The sequence below is a fragment of the Podarcis raffonei genome, chromosome 13 (genome assembly GCF_027172205.1).
Source record: "Podarcis raffonei isolate rPodRaf1 chromosome 13, rPodRaf1.pri, whole genome shotgun sequence".
NCBI classification, from domain to species: Eukaryota; Metazoa; Chordata; class Lepidosauria; order Squamata; family Lacertidae; genus Podarcis; species Podarcis raffonei.
Window position 1 is genome coordinate 31,433,935 of NC_070614.1, and position 22,375 is coordinate 31,456,309.

Below are 22,375 nucleotides of genomic sequence, written 5' to 3' on the forward strand. Positions count from 1 at the left end.
ATAGACTGCACATAGAAAAACCAGTGACCTGGTTTCCATGGCAAGCTAAGCCAAATTTCTTGCTGCTGTAGTCACATACAGGAATAAATTTCTATACTGTTTGGGTAGTTCTGCCCCTATAATTCCCAGAAGAAAAAGCATACTTAGCAGTAGTTTATCTTAGGACGATGGTGCAGTATCAATATGGAGCTGAAAGCTAAGTTCTCCTTCAGATGAAGATTTATTATTACACTATTTTGTTCAATTCTTTCTTTTAAATCTATTTCCCACAAAAACCACATCCAAAGCAGTATTGGTTACCAAATATAAGTTATCAGAAGAGGACTTAAACCTATACTTATCTTCCTGTTTTCTTCTAGAAGCACCAATCATTTTAGTAATGAATGCAAAGATAGCCAATGAATCCTCTGTCTCTGAATTTCTACTCCTGGAGTTTTCAGCTGTACGGGAACTGCAGATTCTACACTTCTCTCTGTTCCTGGCATTGTATCTGGCAACTGTATTTGGGAATCTTCTCATCATCTCTGCCATAGCTTTTGACCACCACCTTCACACTCCCATGTACTTCTTTCTGATGAACTTGGCCATACAGGACCTAGGGGCTGTTTCTGTCACCATCCCCAAATCCATTGTGAATTCTCTCATGAATACCAGACACATTTCTTACAGTGGATGCGTTGCTCAAGTGCTTTTATTCTTTTTCTTTGTATCATCTGATGTTTCCCTTCTTACAGTCATGGCATATGATCGCTATGTTGCCATTTGCAATCCATTACAATATGAAATGGTGATGAACAGGGCAGTCTGCAAACAAATGGTTGCTGGTGTGTGGGTTGCTGGAATTCTTAATGCAGTCATGCACACGAGTGCAACTTTCGCAACCCCTTTCTGCTCCAACATTGTCAATCAGTTTTTCTGTGAGATTCCACAGTTACTTACACTTGCCTGCTCTAACATATACCTAATGGAAATTGGAGCAATAGTGGTAAGTACAACATTTGTGTTTGGATGTTTTGTCTTCATCGTCATCAGTTATGTGCACATCTTTACTGTGGTTGTGAAACTCCCTTCTATTCAGGGAAGGAAAAAGGCCTTCTTCACTTGCATACCACACCTGGTTGTCTTCTCCTTATTTTGTTTCACAGGATGTTTTGCTTACCTTAGGCCTCCCTCAAAAACTACATCTAATGGCGACTTTGCAATAACTGTGATGTATACCATTGTACCACCCATGTTCAATCCAATAATTTACAGCATGAGAAATAAGGAGATTAAAAATGCTGTATCAAAGCTCTTGGGTTTGAAGCACTCTTCTATGAATATCTTTTCCAGACTTATCCTGAAAAGGTTACATTTCTCTCTGTAGGTCTAAGCATAAGGAACTGTGGAGATATCATGACCAGTTACAGCTTCTAGATACATTTTGATATGCAGACTCAAAATCTGCTGGGTGTCAAAAGGACCTCCAGTGTAGATGTACCATTAACATTGTTGCTTCTCTGTTCACATAGCCTGTTAGTTATGCATTTAGAGAGGGACTGTCTATCATTTAGTGCATGTCTAATCCTTTCTCTTCTCCAACAGCATTCATCTGATAACAAGCTTTTCCTTAGAATGCCATTTCTTTTTATTTAAAGCTAAAATGGGTTTTCCCGAGGAAATGAGCAGGGAAAGGAGAAAACAACCCTATTCACATCCTTGGTTTCTAACTATGGAAGAAATAAAAGTGTGGATGAGCCCTTGTTTAGGAACTTCAGATGAGAAGGACCTGTTCTGATTGGATTTAGGGATTAGCTTTAGAGGGCAAACCAATTTGCTTCCCTGAGGCTGAGAAAAAATTCCTAGAAGGGGCTGTGAGATTCTTGCTAGAATGCACAAATGTCCATTTTAGATGGAAATAATCTATCCTGAAACTAGTTTTAAATAAGAGTGCTAACTGGGGCTTAAATGTTCTCTGTAAAGAGTTTTTGCCTGAAACTATTGTGCCCCACATAAGTAACATTTCTAAAATGAAGTGTTGTGCCATACCATAGTGACTATTAAGCTGGAATCCTCATTGTATACTGTATATAAAATTGTTCCAGAAGTGTCTCCTCATTATTTTGAACCTTTGGTGGCAGATAAATGGACACAGGGCATCCTTCCCATAAGTAAAACACCTGGCTGGTGCTGTTGTTTTTTTACCAAGAAAGAGTTAAAACAGCTGTATCTTTTAAAAACCCAGGAAGTTGATCATGTTTCCCACCTCCTATCTTTAGTTAGGGAAATTGACACAGTGGCCACTGACACAATTTCTCAAAATCTTAAAAAACAAAAACCACATACTTTCGGAAAATATAAGACTGGAGTTTCACACAGGGAAAGTAATTCCACACAGGGAGTTGGGGGTAAGCTTCCCAGAACTGATAGAGTTCATCCTATTTGTGATAGTGTATGGGAATACTATTGCTTGGAGAGAGAAAAACTAGTCATGCTCTGGGATTCTTTGAAAGATTACATGCAATTTGCCAAACAAAAGACATTCACGTTGAACAGAGGTACCCTTATGTTTTTGGAAGAATGGACAAATTGAACAATGTATATAACATCTAAATAACATAGCCAAAAAGACCAGCGGCACATGTTCCTTGCAAAGTTCCTTTGGACCTCACAAGCCTGGAAGTATTCAAATGTATGGAATCTGTATGAATAAATGAAAAGAACTTCATGTTCTGTAGAAATAGTATGCTAACATAGTCTAAAGATTTGAACACAATATTCTGATTATGAATTGCCCATAGTTGCCTCCAGAGAAGGCATAGGAACTGCTTTAGTGAAAGGATATTTTTTTTAAAAAAATTGTTAAATGGTTAATTTATTTATTAGATTATCAGTCAATATATTTTGCCCTAAGCAACAGAAGTCTACTTTAATAGACCTTATATCCCACATACATATGGAAACTCCGGAGACAAGAGCTACACGGCCTCTCACCAATCGCAAAAATAACCATGCACAAATAGAAAAAGAGCTGCTGGCCCTTGTATTTGAAAATTATAAAGTATTTGCTGAAAAAAGGCTTTGGATCTTTGCTTGGCATTTCAAAGTTACAGGGCCACATCCTTAGAGCAGGCAAGTTCCCCTGATGAACTCTTGTTTCATAGAAAACTCAGGACCAGGCTACAATGCATGTTAACACCTTAACTCTGATTTAACACAAGGTGTCCTGTCCCAGATACATAAGATACTGAGACAGAAGTGATATTATGGGACAGGGTTATGAGCATAGACTCCTCTGCAACCAAAGGTGAGGGTTGAATGCATGATGATATCTCAGGGACACATAGGGATGTTGTTAATGAAGAACTAGCTCTCAGACCGTATAAAATACAGACCTCAGATGAATATATATTAAATGTAATAAACGGCATCTTCTCCAGATATCCTAAATGGGAGAACACAGTGGGTAAGGGGAAATTGCATGTGCAACACTGAGCTAGCTATACCTCGCACAACTATCAGAAATGAGTATGCGAAGGTCCAGTTGAAACAAGAAGGTTCCAGAAAGACTTATATGGCACTGACATTATCATTTTTAATAGTATTACATAGTATACTTTTTAGAAGCAAGAATGTAAACAAATCTAAGTGTTGGTGGTTTATTCTAGCTTAAGTATGTTCATACGTTTACATACTTTGTATGATTCGTTTTGGACTCCTGGGACCAAGCCTTAATGAACACCGCTGCTAATTTTTGTGGGACTCCTGAGTCCAAGGAACACAATTGCTGATTTATTTGAGGCTCTTGAGACCAAACTCCCAGGAACAAAACTATAACAATAATAATAAATTTCCATCCCATAGTAAAATCATCTTTCTGTAAGAGTATAGAAACATTTTAGCTTACACAGAAGACAATGAGCAAGTGATATCTTTTTGAAAAAATACGTCCTTGAGTGGCTAGAAGAATACAGAACATCTTAAAGTAATGAAGAAATTGCTTCTGGGAATCTATTTTCTATAAAGGAAAAGAGTAAGATGTTTATATTTTTATAACTTTAGTGATACCTGGGTAGCTTTTGGAGGGTTAAGTCCAGACAATACTACTATTGTGTATTGTGTAGAACGTGAAATGCTGCTTGTTATGTGGTCTCTCCTGAAACCTATATAGACTGCACATAGAATACCCATTGTCCTGGTTTCCATGACAAGCTAATTGCAAATCTTAATTTAGTGAGATTACACAAATGTGCAGCCTCCTAGATTACAATAGGTTTGCTCCTCCATGGTCCTTTTTACTGTTAAAAAAGGTAAAGGTAAAGGACCCCTGGGAGTTAAGTCCAGTTGCAGACGACTCTGGGGTTGCAGCACTCATCTCACTTTACAGGCTGAGGAAGCCAGCGTTCGTCCGCAGACAGTTTTTCCGGGTTATGTGGCCAGCATGACTAGGCGCAACGAAACACCAAAACCAGAGCAGCGCACGGAAACGCTATTTACCTTCCTGCCAGAGCAGTACCTATTTATCTACTTGCACTTTGATGTGCTTTTGAACTGTTAGGTTGGCAGGAGCTGTGACTGAGCAACAGGAGCTCAGCCTGTTGTGCAGATTTGAACCACTGATCTTCTGATCTGCAAGCCCAAGAGGCTCAGTGGTTTAAACCACAGCGGTACCCGCATCCTTTTACTGTTATCTTAAGATATATCAGGATTTGATTTAGCACATCATCCAAAGCAGGACTAGTGGTTAGCCTCTCTCCTCATCAGCCATGAGCTACAACCAAGAATAAACCTTCACTGCAGCTACTTGTGAGTGAAGACAAGTAAAGCAGTTATAAGCTTCTCTTCAAGAGCCTATACATTTGTACATACATAAGACTGTGGTCTGTGCACAGTACACATTAAGGTTGGAAACATACAACCAAGATTAAACAATTGAAACTTCTGTGATCTTAACTAGGAGGGAGTTGCAAAGCATTGAGCCCAGAATACTGAATGCATGTCTGCTGGCGAGTATCAGCTATGTGTCTGAGTCATGTGGAACCACTACCAGTTACTCAGTCAAAGGCCTCACTGATCAAACAGGGATATTAGGAATCAAGCTGTTAAGCACCCAAGTTGTGACAGGCATAGGGAATTAATACAAAAAGCTTGAATCACCTTCCTAGAGTTAAGTGTTGCTGTAATTCAGTATCAAAACTGAAGCAACTATCAAGATCAGTTTTGATACTGAATCTTGCTCTCAAGATACGTTTTGTAAATATGTACATGATAGCAAGAGGCAGCTGCCCTCTGAGTATAGGGCTGCCATATGTCTGGACATTACCGGGATTTCAAAGGCAGAATTGACATCTGCAGGGGTGGGGAATTCTGAAACACGGCACTTTGTCAAGTCAATCGAAAAATCACTAGTTTTGGCTCAACAGTTTTGGTGGCATTCTGGTTTTTACTTTTTGAAATATGGCAACCCTAAGAAAGTATGGCAAGGATTGTGGTAGGACTCCCGTATTACATCTCCAGCAGTGGCATCGTTCATTTTCCAGAGATTGAGAGCAGCACCATCATCCAGTTTTAAAATAACAGTTTCTTATTTTAAAATAATGGTGTATTAGCAATAAAGCTTTAAAAGCTAATTCCTCCTTTGATGAAAATTTATTTACATTTTTTGTCTACCTCCTTCTCTTACCTTCTATATCTCACAAAAGCTCTTCCAAAGTATTAAATATTTGTTATCAGAAGAGGATTTAAACCAATGTTTAAATGTTTATGCCAATAAAGCTCAATAACAACAACTGATGTTGATCTTCCTGTTGTCGTGTTTTTGTTTTTCCAGAGGCAGCAAGCATTATAGTAATGAATGCAAGAATAGGTAATGAATCCTCTGTTTCTGAATTTCTACTCCAGGAGTTCTCAGCAATCCGAGAAATGCAGATTCTACACTTCTTCCTCTTCTTGGTATTGTACCTGGCAACTGTATTCGGGAATCTTCTCATTATCTCTGCAGTAGCCTTTGACCATCACCTTCACACTCCCATGTACTTCTTTCTGATGAACTTGGCCATACAGGACCTAGTTGCTGTTTCAGTCACTATCCCCAAATCCATAGCCAATTCTCTCATGAACACCAGACATATTTCTTACACTGGATGTGTTGCTCAGGTCCTCTCATTTGTTTTCTTTTTATCATCTGATACCGCCCTGCTTACAGTCATGGCATATGATCGCTATGTTGCCATTTGCAATCCATTCCAATATGAAATGGTGATAAACAGGGCAGCCTGTATACAAATGGTTGCTGGTGTGTGGGTCACTGGATTTCTTAATGCAGTCATGCACACTAGTGCAACCTTTGCTACACCTTTCTGTTCAAACATTGTCAATCAGTTCTTCTGTGAGATCCCACATTTACTTACACTTGCATGCTCAAACTTATACCTAACAGAAATTGGAGTTTTGGTGGTGAGTGTAATCATGGTGACTGGCTGCTTTGTCTTCATTGTTGTCACTTATGTACACATCTTCACTGTTGTCCTGAAAATTCCTTCTGTTCAGGGAAGGAAAAAGGCTTTCTCCACTTGCATACCCCACCTGGTTGTCTTCTTCGTATTTTGCTTCACAGGATGTTTTGCTTACCTTAGGCCTCCATCTAAAACTCCATCTGACCTGGACTTTGCATTAACTTTGATGTATACTTTTGTTCCACCCATGTTCAATCCAATAATCTACAGTATGAGAAATACAGAGATTAAAAATGCATTATCAAAATTACTGGGTTTCAGGCAATCTTCTATTAATATCTCTTTCTGGCTTATTCTGAAAAGGTGAAATCTCTCTAAGTATTGTTCTAGATCTGTGGTAGTAATGCTTAGGTTCAGGAAATATTAGGATTTACAACCTGAAAATGGCCAGTTACTAGTGTTTTAGGACTAGGAAGAAGTATAGTGGACTCTCTGGTAAGCCTCCGTATTAAACACATGTAAAGCTGGTTAAGTGGGCACACTTCCTGGGTTAGGTAGTAGACTAATTTTTGTGTGAGGTGAACATCTGCAGGGCATTATTCTTTAGCAGTTCAAAGCATCAAAGGGCAAAGTGTGAATAAGTGTGAAATGCTAGACACTTTTGAGGTAATAAACTCTAGGATGCCAAAGGAGAGACCTTCTCCTGTGTTACAAAATGAGACCAGAACTTAGGTGAACTGTAAGGAAGAAGTGGGAAAGGACAACATCTTGAATGTGCCTTACAAGATAGGCTACAGAAGACAAGGATTCTGGTGATGCTGCCATAGATTAAGTTTGCATGTCATGGGGTGCTGCTGCTGTGTGCCACTCCATTGAAGGCTAAAGGGTTTTATATATGTATAAAATAAAACATATATCATAAAGACATTAGAGACTCAATTGTGCCTCATTTTCTGCAAAGGAACACAGACTCTGGGTGAGTGTCTAGAACCCTCTGGAGTATTGTTACTGCTCAGCCAGAGATTGGGGGTGGCACGCAACCACTGTAACACTATAATCATAGGGAACTACTGATATGTTGTGCCCAGTTACAACTTCCAGATAAATTTAGATATGCGGATTCAAAATATATCCTGTGTTACATGAGCATCTTGCATTCCTCCAGCTTAGATGTGCCATTCACAATTTTGTTTGTCTGATTGCATGGTATGCCTAGGTGTGCCGTTAGATTTAGTGTTAGGAAAGGCCACTAACCTCAACCACATGCCATTCATTTATATGAATGATATCACGCTTAGCTTTTAATAATAATAATAATAATAATAATAATAATAATAATAATAATAATAATAATAAATTTTATTTATATCCCGCCCTCCCCAGCCGAAGCCGGGCTCAGGGCGGCTAACAACAATAAAACAATACAAAAGTACAACACAAACAACACTCTAAAATCATTCATTATAAAATTAATTAAATTCAAGCCACTGGCCACCATTGGGCCAGAGCTCCGTGAAGATTGCCGAGGGAGGGAGTCAGGCTGTGCCCTGGCCAAAGGCCTGGCGGAACAGCTCTGTCTTGCAGGCCCTGCAGAAAGATGTCAAGTCCCGCAGGGCCCTAGTCTCTTGTGACAGAGTGTTCCACCAGGTCGGAGCCACAGCCGAAAAAGCCCTGGCTCTAGTTGAGGCCAGCCTAACTTCTCTGTGGCCTAGGACCTTCAAGATGTTTTTATTTGAAGACCGTAAGTTTCTCTGTGGGGCATACCAGGAGAGGCGGTCCCGTAGGTACGAGGGTCCTAGGCCGTATAGGGCTTTAAAGGTTAAAACCAGCACCTTAAACCTGATCCTGTACTCCACCGGGAGCCAGTGCAGTTGATATAGCACCGGATGAATGTGATCTCGCAGCGAAGACCCCGTAAGGAGTCTCGCTGCAGCATTCTGCACCCGCTGGAGTTTCTGGGTCAGTCTTAAGGGCAGCCCCATGTAGAGCGAGTTACAATAATCCAGTCTGGAGGTGACCGTCGCGTGGATCACAGTGGCTAGGTCAGGGCGAGAGAGGTAAGGAGCCAACTGCTTAGCTTGGCGGAGATGGAAAAATGCCGCCTTTGTTATAGCTGCAATCTGCGCCTCCATGGAAATGGAGGTGTCGAAGATTACACCCAAACTCTTAACGGATGGTGCTGGCACTAACTGCGCCCCCGCAAGAGATGGGAGTTGCCCCCCCAATCCCATATCGTCCCGTCCCAGCCACAGGACCTCTGTCTTCGAAGGATTTAGCTTCAACCGGCTCCCACGTAACCATCCAGCCACAGCTTCGAGACATCTGGTCAGTGTGTATGGGGCCCAGCCAGGATGGCCATCCATCAACAGATAGAGTTGGGTGTCATCGGCATACTGATGGCAACCCAGCCCAAAACTCCGGACAAGCTGGGCGAGGGGGCGCATAAAGATGTTGAAAAGCATTGGGGAGAGTATCGCACCCTGAGGTACTCCACACACCAAGGAGTGGCGCGATGACAATTCCCCCCCAAGCGCCACCCTCTGTCCCCGACCAGAGAGAAACGAGCACAGCCATTGAAGGACTGTGCCCTGGATCCCCACGTCGGCAAGGCGGTGGTCCAGAAGTTCGTGATCGACCATGTCGAAAGCTGCTGACAGATCTAGAAGAATCAGCAGCCCCGACCCGCCTCAATCCAGCTGTCTACGAAGATCATCTGTTAGGGTAACCAGAGCTGTCTCGGTCCCATGACCAGCGCGGAAGCCAGACTGGAATGGATCCAGAGCCGATGTTTCATCCAGAAACCCACCAAGCTGTTCAGCAACCGCTCTCTCAATCACCTTACCCAGGAACGGAAGATTCGAAACCGGGCGGTAATTGGATAGATCTAAAGGATCTAATGATGTTTTCTTTAAGAGCGGGCGCACCACTGCCTCCTTCAGTTCCCCTGGGAATGTCCCCGTGCCAAGGGACAAATTGATGATATCCCCCAGGAGGGCCCGCACCTCGTCTGGACACGCTCTAATCAGCCAAGACGGGCACGGGTCGAGAGGACAGGTGGTGGGCTTTCCAGCTCGGAGAAGTCTGTCCACATCGGCTGGGGATATCCGGTCAAAGTGGTCCAATACTGGACCCGAGGACAGTCGAGGGGCCTCCAGTTCCTTTATTGTATCCAAATTGGCAGGGAGGTCATGGCGGAGCAACAAGACCTTCTCCGCAAAAAAGCTCGCAAATGCCTCACAGCCGTGTGTCAAATTGTTATTTAAATTTGGCTGTCCTTCAAGGGACGTTAAAGACCTGATTATACTAAATAATTGCGCCGGGCGAGAGCTAGCGGATGCAATGGAGGCCGAGAAGTAAGACTTCTTAGCAGCCTTCACCGCCATCTCGTAGGTTTTCATAAAAGCCCTATAAGATGTTCTTGAGGCTCCGTCACGGGCACCCCGCCATACTCGCTCTAGCCGTCTGAGGTCCCGCTTCATTTTCCGGAGCTCCTCGGTAAACCAGGGAGCCCGGTTTCTGCGGGGTCGCAGAGGGCGCTTCGGTGCGATCTCATCGATGGCTGCCAGGAGCTGGATATTCCAGCCCTCAACAAGCTCCGTCAATGAGTCGCCAGGGGGAGCAAGGTCCCGCAAGGCTTGGCGGAATCTATCAGGGTCCATCAGCCTCTGCGGGCGAGCCCAAATCGGCTCGGCACCTAAGCAGGGTGGGGGTGGAAAGTCAATCCTGGCTTTCAGAGCGTAGTGATCAGACCATGGCACCTTCATCGAAGGAGACATGATCACATCTATACCTACACCAAAGATCAAATCCAGCCTGTGGCTTGCTTGATGTGTGGGGCCCGAAACAAACTGGGAGAGCCCTAGTGTCGCCATGGAAGACACCAGGTCCAGAGCCTGTGAGGGGGGAGTGGCATCAGCGTGGATGTTGAAGTCCCCCAATACCAATAGGTTAGGGAACTCCAAGGCCCAGCCGGCCACCGCCTCCAATAGGCCTGACAGGGTGGCTGCTGGTGCGCTAGGTGGCCGGTACACCAGCCAGACAGCCAAGCTCTCCTCGGAGCCCCACACTAGGCCAACACATTCAATGCCAGGGATCGATGGTGATGGTAAAGCCCTGAAAGGACAATCTTCCCGGATTAATAATGCCACCCCTCCCCCCCCGGCCCACAGTCCGTGACTGTTGGAGGACGGAGAAACCCGGGGGCGCCATCTCTCGTAAGGTAACTGTTGCCCCTTCGCGCACCCAGGTCTCCGTCAGACAAGCCAGGTCGACCCCCTGCGAGATAAAGAAATCTCGCAGGGTGGCGGTTTTGTTGCCTATAGACCTGGCATTGCACAGCACCAGTGATGGAGGTGAGTAATCCTTGCTCGCCCTACCCTCGTCCCTCGGGATGAGGCGCAGATTGGAAGGGGTACGAGCATATCCATATCTCGATCCCCTTCGCCTATAACATCTGCCCCCACCGCCATACCTCCCTCGCCCCTCCACGGTAGCAATCCCAAGCTTCATAGTAGCCTCCATTGATGGCAATTAATGTTATTCTTTCGCAGCCTAAAACAATAAAACCTTAAAACAATAAAAACAAAAAACAAAACAACCCAGAAAACAATAAAACAATACAAATAAAAACTGCAAAAATTACAAATTCATCAAAATCTAACAAATTCCCAAGCCCACCCAAACATCCATCCCACCCCCATAATATAAAAATCTAAAGGGAAAGGAACATTTTAAAACATGTTAAAAAGAACTCTGCACCCCTCCGGGTCCTCCTGGGCAGTAGCAGCATCAGTGGCAACAACCGTCCCTGTGAGGCCCCACCTGGGCCAGATAGTGGCAGGAGCAGTCCTTGTGAGGCTTCAGGCCCCGCCCTGGGCCAGGTGGAAGTGGCAAGAGCAGGGCCCTCAGACCCTCACAGGGGAGTCCTCCTGGGCAGCAGAGCAGTCCTTTTGAGGCTTCAGGCCCCGCCCCAGGCCAGGTGGTAAGTGGCAAGAGCAGGGCCCTCAGACACTCACAGGGGAGTCCCCCTGGGCAGCAGAGCAGTCCTTTTGAGGCTTCAGGCCCCACCCCAGGCCAGATGGTAAGTGGCAGGAAGGAGCAGGACCCTCAGACACTCACAGGGGAGTCCTCCTGGGCAGCAGAGCAGTCCTTTTGAGGCTTCAGGCCCCGCCCCAGGCCAGATGGGAAGTGGCAAGAGCAGGGCCCTCAGACCCTCACAAACCTTTTAATGCATTAAATGCATTTGAAGCAGTGGTTGAGAAGAACCTAGTGATCATGTTGGCTTCTTCTTTTTTAATTATTCTCCTTTAACTATACAGAGCTATTATCAGAAGTAAAGGGCCAGAAAATTAACATTTATTTAGGAACCTCAATTGATCATTTGTGTTAGACTCCTGGGACCAAGTCTCAAGAAATGCTACTGTTGTTTTGTGTTGAGCTCCTGAGTCCAAGCTTCCAAGAACACAATTGTTTATGTTGGGGTTCTGAGACCATACTCCCAGGAATATAAATATTATAAGAATAATTTCCCACTACATAGTAAAAGCACCATTCTGCAACAGTACACAAATATTTCCACCGTCTCAGAAAGAAAAAGAGTGGGTGAACTTAAAAAAAGAAGAAAAAAGGAACAAGTTTTATGAATGGCTGGAAGAATACAAAGGACCCTGAAGTGGTAAAGAAATTTCATCTGGAAATTTACTTTCTGTTAAGAAAAAGAGTAAGTTATTTACATATTTTAAATTTTATCGCCTGGGTAGTTGTTTTAAAAGCTGAATGAAGAAAATACTACTATAGTGTATTGTGTAGAATAGGACATTCTGCTTGGTAGATGGTGCCTCATAAAGCTTATATTTTTTAAAAAAAGATATTTATTAAAGTTTTCACAAACAGAACAAAGAATAGTCATAACAGAAAAAAAATGCATACAAAAACAGAAAACTACAAAAAATACATCAAGAAAAAAGAGAAAAAACGCTCAAACATGTAACAACACAAAAAAAGAAAAAATTAAAAACCAACTCAATTTTCTCATTTTTCCAAAATTCTCATACGCTTATTTCTTTGACCTCCTCACGCCTCCCTTTTTTGTATTCCCAGTCATAACATTAGTTCAGCATATCCTTACCCCTTTTTCATTATAACATTTAGATTGGTTTTCATCGAATTTGCAACTTTATATCTTAACCAATTGTCCTACCATTTTTTCATACTCTTACTGATCTTATTACTAAGTCCACTTAGGTCCATTCCAACATCTTTTTAACATTCATTAATTTTACAATGTTTCTGTAAGTAATCTTTAAATTTCTTCCAACATAAAGCTTATATAGACTGCACTTAGCTTACAAAATAGCCTGTGGTTTGTATGACACACTAAGCCAAACCTTAGCTTAGTGATGTTGTGAGGAAAATATCCACCCAGCGTTCCCTAAGTCCCTTTATTCAACAACATTGAGGAATGAGGCCACACAAACACCAGGATTGATCAATCGAACAGACCGTTGTTACAGGGAAATTGGATGGGAGAGGCTGAGACACACACACCTGAGCCTTGCCTCACCATGAGGCAAGGACAAAGTGTCTTCGCTGCACATTACCAAAACATCATTCATTTGGGTTCAAAGCTCCATTCACAAGGTGCCTGTCTGGTCAGAGGCTTCAGATCCATGACAGCAGCCCTTAATGGGGAATTTCTCACCAATCCACAACTCTCTTCTTCAAGGTCAGAGAGATAGATAAAAGACAACTCATCTAACTACAAGCCCTTTACTCCCCTTTCTAAGTATTAGAGCTTCTCTATTTCCTGCTGGTTTGGCAGGCAGAGCACAAACCAATTACTTTTTTATTGTGTCTTAAGCATGGATTCCCTGCAGGATCACCTCAAAACTGAGTCTCTGCTTTTTGCTTATAACAGTGAGAATGCACAAATGTGCAGCAATATTACTATAGTGTATGGTGCAGAAAACCTATATAGACTGCATGTAGCTGGTTTCCATGACACCCTAAGCCAAATCTTGTCTTAGTGAGACTTCACAAATGTGCAACCTCCTGGAAAGAAGATTATAGTCACTTTGCTCTTGTGTGGTTCTTTTTACTGCCATCTTAAGATACAGCCAGTTTTGTCATAGCACATCTTTCAAACCAGGACTAATGGTTAAGCTTTGTCCTCACTAACCAAGAGCTGTAACCAGGAGCAAACCTTCATTTCAGCTCCTAGTGAGTGAGGAGAAAGCTTAAGCACTTTGTCTTAGCTTAGTACAGTGTGGCAGCAAAATGATCTGGGCATGAGGAAAGGAGCTGTGAGCTTCTCTCCATGCACATTTGTACATTCATGTCACCATGCAGCAGCGTTGCATGAGCAAGTGGGCACCCCAGCCCTTGTTGCTGACACTGCCAGTGCAACTCGCCCTACACTGGAGTCAAGCAAATGCACACGGTGCTGCCTGCCTGCCTGCGTAGGGGGGGACGACAACAATAAAACAATGAACAGGGTGGTGATACAATGACTGCTGCAATCGATACTATCAAAATATGCAGAGCACAGATGCCTCTCACTAATATCTCCATATTTACAAAGCACATTTTGTAATTCAGTATCAAAACTGAAGTAACTAACTCGTAAACATAGGGGGATGACTAGCCACCAGAATGATACAGGGTCCAATTCAATGTTTGTGTTTTAATTTCCAATGACGACTACAACTTGGGCTGAGGATAGCCTGGTTCAAAATATTCTGGTTTTATCAGTGGGGTCTTTGAAGGAGTAGCTATTAGGGGTTCTACATGGCTCAAACACATGGCTTATATTCAGCAGGAGGCATGTATTCAGTATTCTGGGCCCAATTCTTGCAGCAAATTTTATTTTTATTTTTTAAATAATATTTATTACTTTTAACAGAAAAAAGAAGACAGAAAGGAAAAAACAAAAGAGAACAAATGGAACAATACAATACATAAACAATACAATACATAAAAAACAATACAATAAATAACAATACAATACATAAACAACACAGTGTATATAGCAAGACTTTCCCCTAAATTATCTTTCATTTACTTGTTTCCTCGACCTCCTCACACCTCCCCTTTTTGTATTCTAGTTCAGTTAACTATCTCAGCAAATCCTTTCCATCTTTCCCTGTTTTTTATCCTCTAATTTAACTTAATGTAATATAACTTTACCTTTCCTCTTTTCCTCCATTAACAATCTTTATTTCTCACCTATTCCTTTATAATATTTCTGCTAAAGCCACATAACTTCATTCCATCCTCCTTCTAGCATTCCTTAATTTTACAATCTTGCAGCAAGTTTTAACTGTTTTTATCTTTATTGTATATTTTTAAACTCAATGTACACTGTGCCCGGACAATGGTGTCAAGGGCATAACGTGGGTCTTGCCAGAGGGACCATGGCCCCAGGCATGATTTTTTTTTTGGGGGGGGGGGTGAAACAGGCATCTCTGTGCCCCTCTCCAAGCCTTGGAAGAGGGGCCCCTGGTTTTCGCCCTCCAAGTGCCATTGTGGCTGGCCGGGCTCCCCTGAAGGAGAGAGCTTAACCACTAGTCCTGGTTTGAATGATGTGCTATGACAAAACTGGTTGTAACGAGCAGCACCATCTACTACAATAGTAGTTTATTTTAAGAGAATGATGTATTATCTATAGAGAGTCAATATTTGTTTTCAAAAGATGTTTTAATCTAATGTTTATCTCTTTTTTCAGATTCAGCAAGCATTTTAGTCATGAATGCCAAAAAAGACAACAAATCTTCTGTCTCTGACTTTCTACTCCTTGAGTTCTCATCAATACGGGAACTGCAGATTCTACACTTCTCTCTGTTCCTGGTATTGTACCTGGCAATTGTATTAGGGAATCTTCTCATAATATCTGCAGTCATCTTTGACCAGAAACTTCACACTCCCATGTATTTCTTTCTGATGAACTTGGCCATCCAGGACCTAGGTACTGTTTCAGTCACTATTCCTAATTCCATGGCCAATTCTCTCATGAATAACAGACACATTTCTTCTGCGGGATGTGCTGCTCAAGTCCTCTCACTTCTATTCTTTCTATCATCTGATATTGCTCTCCTTACAGTCATGGCATACGATCGATATGTCGCCATTTGCAATCCATTACAATATGAAATGGTGATGAATAGGACATTCTGCATTCAAACGATCGCTGGTGTGTGGGTCGCTGGCCTTCTCTATGCAGTCATGCACACTAGTGCAACTTTTGCAGCTCCATTCTGCTCAAATATTGTCAACCAGTTTTTCTGTGAGGTCCCATCGTTACTTACAATTGCATGTTCTAATTTATACCTAATAGAAATTGGAGTTTTGGTGGTGAGTATAATCCTGCTGGCTGGCTGCTTTGCCTTCATTGTCATCACTTATATACACATCTTCATGGCCGTTCTGAAAATTCCTTCTACTCAGGGAAGGAAAAAGGCCTTCTCCACTTGCATTCCCCACCTTGTGGTCTTCTCCATATTTTGTTTTACAGGAAGTTTTGCTTACTTCAGGCCTCCTTCTAAAACCCCATCATTTCTGGACATTGTCTTAACTGTGATGTATACCATTGTACCACCCATGTTCAATCCAATAATCTACAGCATGCGAAATAAGGAGATTAAAAATTCTTTATCAAAGCTGTTGGGTTTGAAGACCTCTTCTATGAATATCTTTTCCAGGCTTATTCTGAAAACAAGAAATCTCTCTCTGTGAGTAGAATCATAGGGAGCTCCTAAAATACATTTTCCTTGTTAGACATGTAGATTCAAATTTCTGCCTGTGTCACAATGTCTTCTTGAATTCAACTGCGGGAAATAATTTCCAAGGCAGCCTACAACTGGCTGAACACCCACTCAACCCAGCAGACCTTACTCCACTGCCAGATGGATGGGTCATCCTCTGTTGACCCAGAACATGGAAATGGCAATTTGAACTGAGTGTTCTTTCTGACAGCAAGCATAGAAGCAAGCTTCTTGAAGCTACTGTTTCTCTGGCTAGTGAATGTTGTCAGGCTTCTCTTCCTCTTGCTGTGATATCCTTTCACTGAGTTGGGGCAGTGTTTTTTTATTAAAGAGGAGAACAAATATTGCTTTGACATATTGAGGGCTTGGACTGTGGAATCAAATGGAGTCATATTAAGTCTCTGCTACTAGTCAGAGCACTAAGGACCATTGGAAGTCTAAATGCCCTCCCTCTAAAGATGTGCAGCATTGCAAAGGTTAGTTCAAACTGCTTCTGTACATCAACCTCTGACGCTTTCATTCCTCTTCTTTCCATAATCTCTTTTGTATCTTGTATAATTTTTAAATTTGTTTTGTTTTCATTGCCTTAAATAACTTATTTGGAATTAGCTATTTTGTTTTCATTTGCCCAATTCATATCCCATTCCCCAACCTTTTCATCAAGAGACATTGCCAGTCTGCTGTCTGTAACTTCAGCGTTTTGTATTCAAATAGCATAACTTTTTCAGGCATTCTTTAGAAAGGAATGCACCCACCAAATTTCTGATTAGGCAGAGGACAAAGGTTTCACAACTTATATAGGCCACTTAAAAAGGTGGAGACCTTTTAGTGCATGTCATGCAGCAACTGTCCTGTGACCCTTACAGATTGTTCCAGAGTGCTTTGCTTATTTTTCATTTAAATTTAAATAGTTTAAATAGTTTAAATAAATAAGGTAAGAAAAGTATCCAGTTATTTTCACCAGAAACAATGAGAAAGTATGCTCAACAAAAAATAACTTTAAGAATGGAAATAATGTTCACTGACCAAAATAATGTGAATCATAAGCCCTAATTAATCAGGCTGGGTGGGGAGATATGTTTAACAGAACTCTATGTAATTTTGTTGCTTCACCTCTTAAGTTTGACTAATGCAAACAGACAGAAAAAAATGCAAGTAAATTATTTTAAAAGACTGGTTTATTTTTTATTCAAACAGAAACAAGTGAGAAACAAAAAATAATTTGGTTTCATTTCAAACTCATTTTATTTATTTGTTCATTCTTATTTGCTTTTATAACTGAAACAAATAAGGCTAATTCAACCTATTTTGATTTGTTCTCAAAAAAAAAGCAAACAAAACAAATGGACACCACTAGTAATGTTCTCATGTTTTTAACATAGTGATGAACATTTCTTAGGCACACTTGAGGGAAATCCTCTGGCAAGTTTTGCTGGCATGAGTAGCTTAGGATGCAGCAGATATCTAGATAAGTTGACAGCTTCCCTGCTCAGCTTTGCTCAGCCCTTGCTGCGTCTTTAATCCCAGATGAGCCAAATACACACATGTATTTTGCTTATTCTGGGTCAGCTGGGGATCAGTTGGCTGAGATGAAGCTGCCTGATCTAAGACCCATGTAAGTCTTAAAATGGGGTGGGATGGCAGGGCAGGACCAGAGATGGGAGAAAGGCTGGATCCTATGTCTGTTCAGCTCAGTCGTATGACCTGGAAACCAGATGTTTGACTCTGTTTTAAAGACTTGCTTTCCTTCTGGCAGGCTTAGGACTTATCCCCACTTCCACTTGTCCTGTGCCTAAAAAGTACAGGTCTGAGAGGTTGGCAATCTAACTTTGTCAAGGTGCCCGTTTGCACTTCCTCCAGGGAACTGTCTCATGCACCCAAATATATCTAGGCTTTGGGGATGCATTGGAAAGCAAAGACTCTTACAAAAGTGTATAGTCAATCAACCAACTTCAAGAGAACAACAAGTCTATGAGGAATAGTTAGCATCTGAGGGTGCTTTTTTGTTTTTAGTGCAGGCAAAGAACATCTCAAAATGGAAATGATACTGGTTTATTTATAACATTCTGATTGGTATAGATAGATAAGGTCAAAATAAAACTTTTCTGCCACAAAAGTAGAACTTGGCTGCATTGAATGAGTTTCATTTGACAGACAAGGGAACTGCTACTCTATACAAGCATAATTAACATGAAGTAAAATTGAATTAATAACCATTCAATATGGCACTACTACTAATATCATGGTCTAATCTGTTCTTCTGATTTAGTAATCATTGCAGCTTATGAACAAATCTTTGCTTAAGAACAAAGCAATAATTTTATTTTTTTAACATGTTTATAACTTGTAATTCTTCTAAAGATCTGCAAATGGGGGTACAACAAATGCTTTCAAATCACAGTGCACAAAATATGAAAACAAACAAAAGAAGCACATCAGAACAAAAGAAGAACTGTTTGACAGTGGAACAGTCTCCCTCGGGAGGTTGCGGGCTCTCATTCCATGGACGTTTTAAATGATGATGATGATGATAATTTATTTATATCCTCTCCATCTGGCTGAGTTTCCCCAGCCACTCTGGGCTTCTAAAGAAGAGGTTGGATGGCCAACTGTCATAGATGCTTTAGCTGAGTTTCCTGCATTGCAAGAACTTGGACTAGATGACTCTAAGGGTCCCTTCCAATGCTACAATTCTATGATTCTATCACAGAGCATCAAATAGCAGCAGGGTCAACATGACAGCCCTTAGAAACAATCACAATGCACCTCACCCCTGCGCAAAGGCCTGAATGCTGAAGTATGTTCTTACCTGCCTTTGAAAACACTGCAGTGTCAGGGCATGACATCCCTCAGAGGGAAGTCATCCAGAAATACAAAGCTAAACATGCAATGTAAGGCTACAACCCAATGTACACTTTCCAGGGACTAACTCCAAGCCAATGTAGTGATATCCACTTCTGAGTAAACAAACATAGGACTGGACAAAACTTATGCAAGCCATCTAGGCAACCGAAAGTGTTTCCTAAAATGAAGAATGGTTTTTGCCTAAGAATTGGGGGAAAATATTGATAAGCAGCTTCCAAAATGCCATTTTGAGCTCCCTGTTTCTTATGCTATAGATGATCGGGTTCATTACTGGTGGCACCATGCAGTAGAACATAGAAACCAAGAGGTCAAATGCTGATGGGGACCCAGATGTTGGTCTTAAATAAACAAAAGTGCCACTTACCAAGAACAGGGAGATAACAATAAAATGAGGCAAGCAAGTTGAAAAGACTTTTTGCTTCCCCTGACTGGAGGGGATCCTCAGAACAGCTCTGAAGATCTGAACATAAGAAAAAGCTATTAGAGCAAAGTAGATGAAGGCTAAACAAGCTCCAAAAGTCAGAACCCAAACTTCTTTGAGATATGAGTCAAAGCAAGAGATCTTTAGCAGTTGTGGGATTTCACAGAAGAATTGATTGATGACATTAGAACAGAACTCCACAGTGAACGTTGTTCCAGTGTGCATTGCTGAATAGAAAAGTCCACCGATCCAAACACTGGTTGCCATCTGAATGCAGGCCTTCTTGTTCATGACAGTCTCATAATGCAGTGGATTGCAGATGGCAACATAGCGATCATATGCCATGATGCCAAGCAGGAGGTAGTGGGAGATCATGAAGAAAACTAGAAAGAAAACTTGACAGACACATCCAGAGTAAGAGATAGCTTGGGTCTTCATCAAGGAATTTGCAATGGATTTGGGAACTGTAACCGATATGGAACCAAAATCTTGGAATGACAGGTTGGCCAGAAAGAAGTACATGGGTGTATGAAGCTGATGGCTATAGATGATGACTGTGATGATGAGAAGGTTTTCTATGAAGGCCACCAAATACATTATGACAAAAATTATGTTGTGGAATATCTGCAATTCCTGAATTTCAGAGAATCCAAGCAGAAGGAACCCATTCACTCTTGATTGGTTCAACATCGTGTTGTTCAGACTTCCATTTGGCAACTGAAAAGAAAGATCCCACACTACTTCTTTCCCATGTAACTGTACCTGTTTTTTGAAATGGAGTGGTGCTCTTTAGACACCATTCTCTCTATTCTGACAGTGGTGATGGAGAAACAAACTGTAGTAAAGAGCTTTATTGATGTCTCATTTTTAATTACACCCAGAAGGTTCAGTTCTCAGGAGTCAAGTGCAGCCCTGTAGCATTAAGTCAGACACATCTTTTGAGATTCATGGTGGAGATATGTTTATAATGACTGTGATTCAATGGCTGTTATTGAACTTGGAAGCATTGCTCTGAGGCTGACTCTGTTAATGTAATGGAACTTTGACACCCTCACCCTCACCCTTACCCTCATGTGGGAGTTGATGAGGAGCAGAGGTCTTCAGTAGGGTTGTTTGTTTGTTTGTGGCCCTTGGAAGATTGATTTAAATGTGGCTATTTCAATCCTGCCCCCACTGACAAAATCAATGCAACGTGATTTAATATATAACAGTAAGCATTTCTTTTATAGAAATGTACCCACATTTTGTGCACAGTGCCTTGCTTCACTCCTCTCTTTGTCTAACATGATCACAAAACTAATACTGATTTTTTTTTAAGAGCTCCTCAAAGTAGAAGCACTCCCTTTTGCTTCTTTAATTACCTGCTAAGAATTGTGAAGGGGATGAACCTTCAAGGAAACAGCTCTGCTTGTGCACAGTACACAGATCTGGCATTTACAGGGTTTACCAGGATACCAGGTCCATCCTGTGGCAGAATTACTAATGTTGTGCTATGGCTTTATAGGTATGCTAAGCAGTGGTGGAATTTAGGCTCTCAAATTTCAATTGTAACCTGTGCACCTCTAAAATTTGGTGCATCTCCCACCTCTTGCGCTCTGTTCTACTACATTGCTATGCCCCCCCCCCGGTGGTGTGGCACCCAGTGCAAGTGAACCAGTCATGCTAAACCCACCTCTGTGCTATGGTTGCATGCTAATTCCTTTTTACTAATTGACAGAAATGTCTCTCAAAGTTCAAATGGAAGGGTAATGAAACAAATCTTCTTAAAATAATAAAAAAGGAAACAACAATAGCATGAGATGTGTCTTTGCCTGATTTATTTATTTATAAAATTTATAAACCATTTACTACCAAAAAAATTGTCCAAGTGGTGTCGAAGTACAATTATATATACAACATGCAGATCAAATACAAATATGCATAAGACCATATGTAATCAATACATATTAAAAGAACAAAAGAAACTCCCAATGCATTTGATACAGTTTTAAAGATGAACATAGTGTCCATGTTTACTTTGCCATCCTCATTTACCTGCCTACAATGAGCCTGGAGCTGACTACTGTTACGAACAGAAGTTCAAAACATGAAGTTAACCTTTTCCCTTCATGTCTAAAATGGTGAAGCAATGACATTTGAAAATGTATTATCTATTGAAAAAGTACCAAGGTTTTTTTTATATTCTTATAGTGATGACCTGGGTAGAATAATAGGATCATAGACTAGTTGGAAGGGACCACAACAGTCATCCTGTGCAAGTCCCTGCAATGCAGGAATCTTTCGCCCAACATGGGGATTGAACCCATGATCCTGTGATGAAGTGTCTCAAGTTCTACCGACTGAGCTATGTGGCTCTCTGTCACAGCCTCTTCCTGCTCAGTAAACCCTGTTGCCTCTTCAGCTTCTGACACATCCTTCTCCCAGTCTGCTCCTTCTTCTTCCTCTGACCATGCATCATCATCCCACCACCAACCCCCTGACTCTGAACCTTCTTCCCCTGGGGGTTCCTTTGTTGGTTCTCCAGCTGGTGCCTCACACCACTGTTCTGTATCTAGCCAGTCCATGATGGCATACTTCACATAATAAGAAAACCTGTCTGTCTGTAACTTCAGGACCCAGATCCCAGTGGTCTTTCATACTCTGGCTGACACCAGAGGCCATATTGTACTTCCTTTCAGCAGCATCAGCATTTTTGGTTTAGTATTTTGATTGACTTTATCTTTCTTTATGTCTGTCCATCCATGGCTATACATAAAGTAGGGCACACGAAGACAGCAGAATGTCTTTCATTAAAGAGGAGAACACCGTTTGTATCAGCATACTGAGTGCTAAGACTGTGGAAAGAAATGGAAGTATATTATGCTCTCTTCTGCCAGCCGGGGCATCAAGGACCATTC

At 41.7% G+C, this 22,375-nt stretch overlaps 4 protein-coding genes across 4 annotated transcripts; 3 read left to right on the top strand and 1 right to left on the bottom strand.

The window, feature by feature from the left end:
- Positions 1-379: 379 nt before the first annotated feature.
- Positions 380-1,366, top strand: LOC128398715 (olfactory receptor 14A16-like). The gene has a single exon (XM_053359966.1). The coding sequence runs from the start codon at positions 380-382 to the stop codon at positions 1,364-1,366; it is 987 nt and encodes a 328-aa protein (XP_053215941.1).
- A 4,463-nt stretch (positions 1,367-5,829) lies between these two features.
- On the top strand, positions 5,830-6,801 carry LOC128398716 (olfactory receptor 14A16-like). Its single transcript, XM_053359967.1, has one exon. It carries the CDS (start codon positions 5,830-5,832, stop codon positions 6,799-6,801), a length of 972 nt encoding a protein of 323 aa, XP_053215942.1.
- An 8,375-nt stretch (positions 6,802-15,176) lies between these two features.
- Positions 15,177-16,163, top strand: LOC128398717 (olfactory receptor 14A16-like). The gene has a single exon (XM_053359968.1). The coding sequence runs from the start codon at positions 15,177-15,179 to the stop codon at positions 16,161-16,163; it is 987 nt and encodes a 328-aa protein (XP_053215943.1).
- A 3,051-nt stretch (positions 16,164-19,214) lies between these two features.
- LOC128398718 (olfactory receptor 14A16-like) lies at positions 19,215-20,168 on the bottom strand. Its single transcript, XM_053359970.1, has one exon. It carries the CDS (start codon positions 20,166-20,168, stop codon positions 19,215-19,217), a length of 954 nt encoding a protein of 317 aa, XP_053215945.1.
- Positions 20,169-22,375: the final 2,207 nt, after the last annotated feature.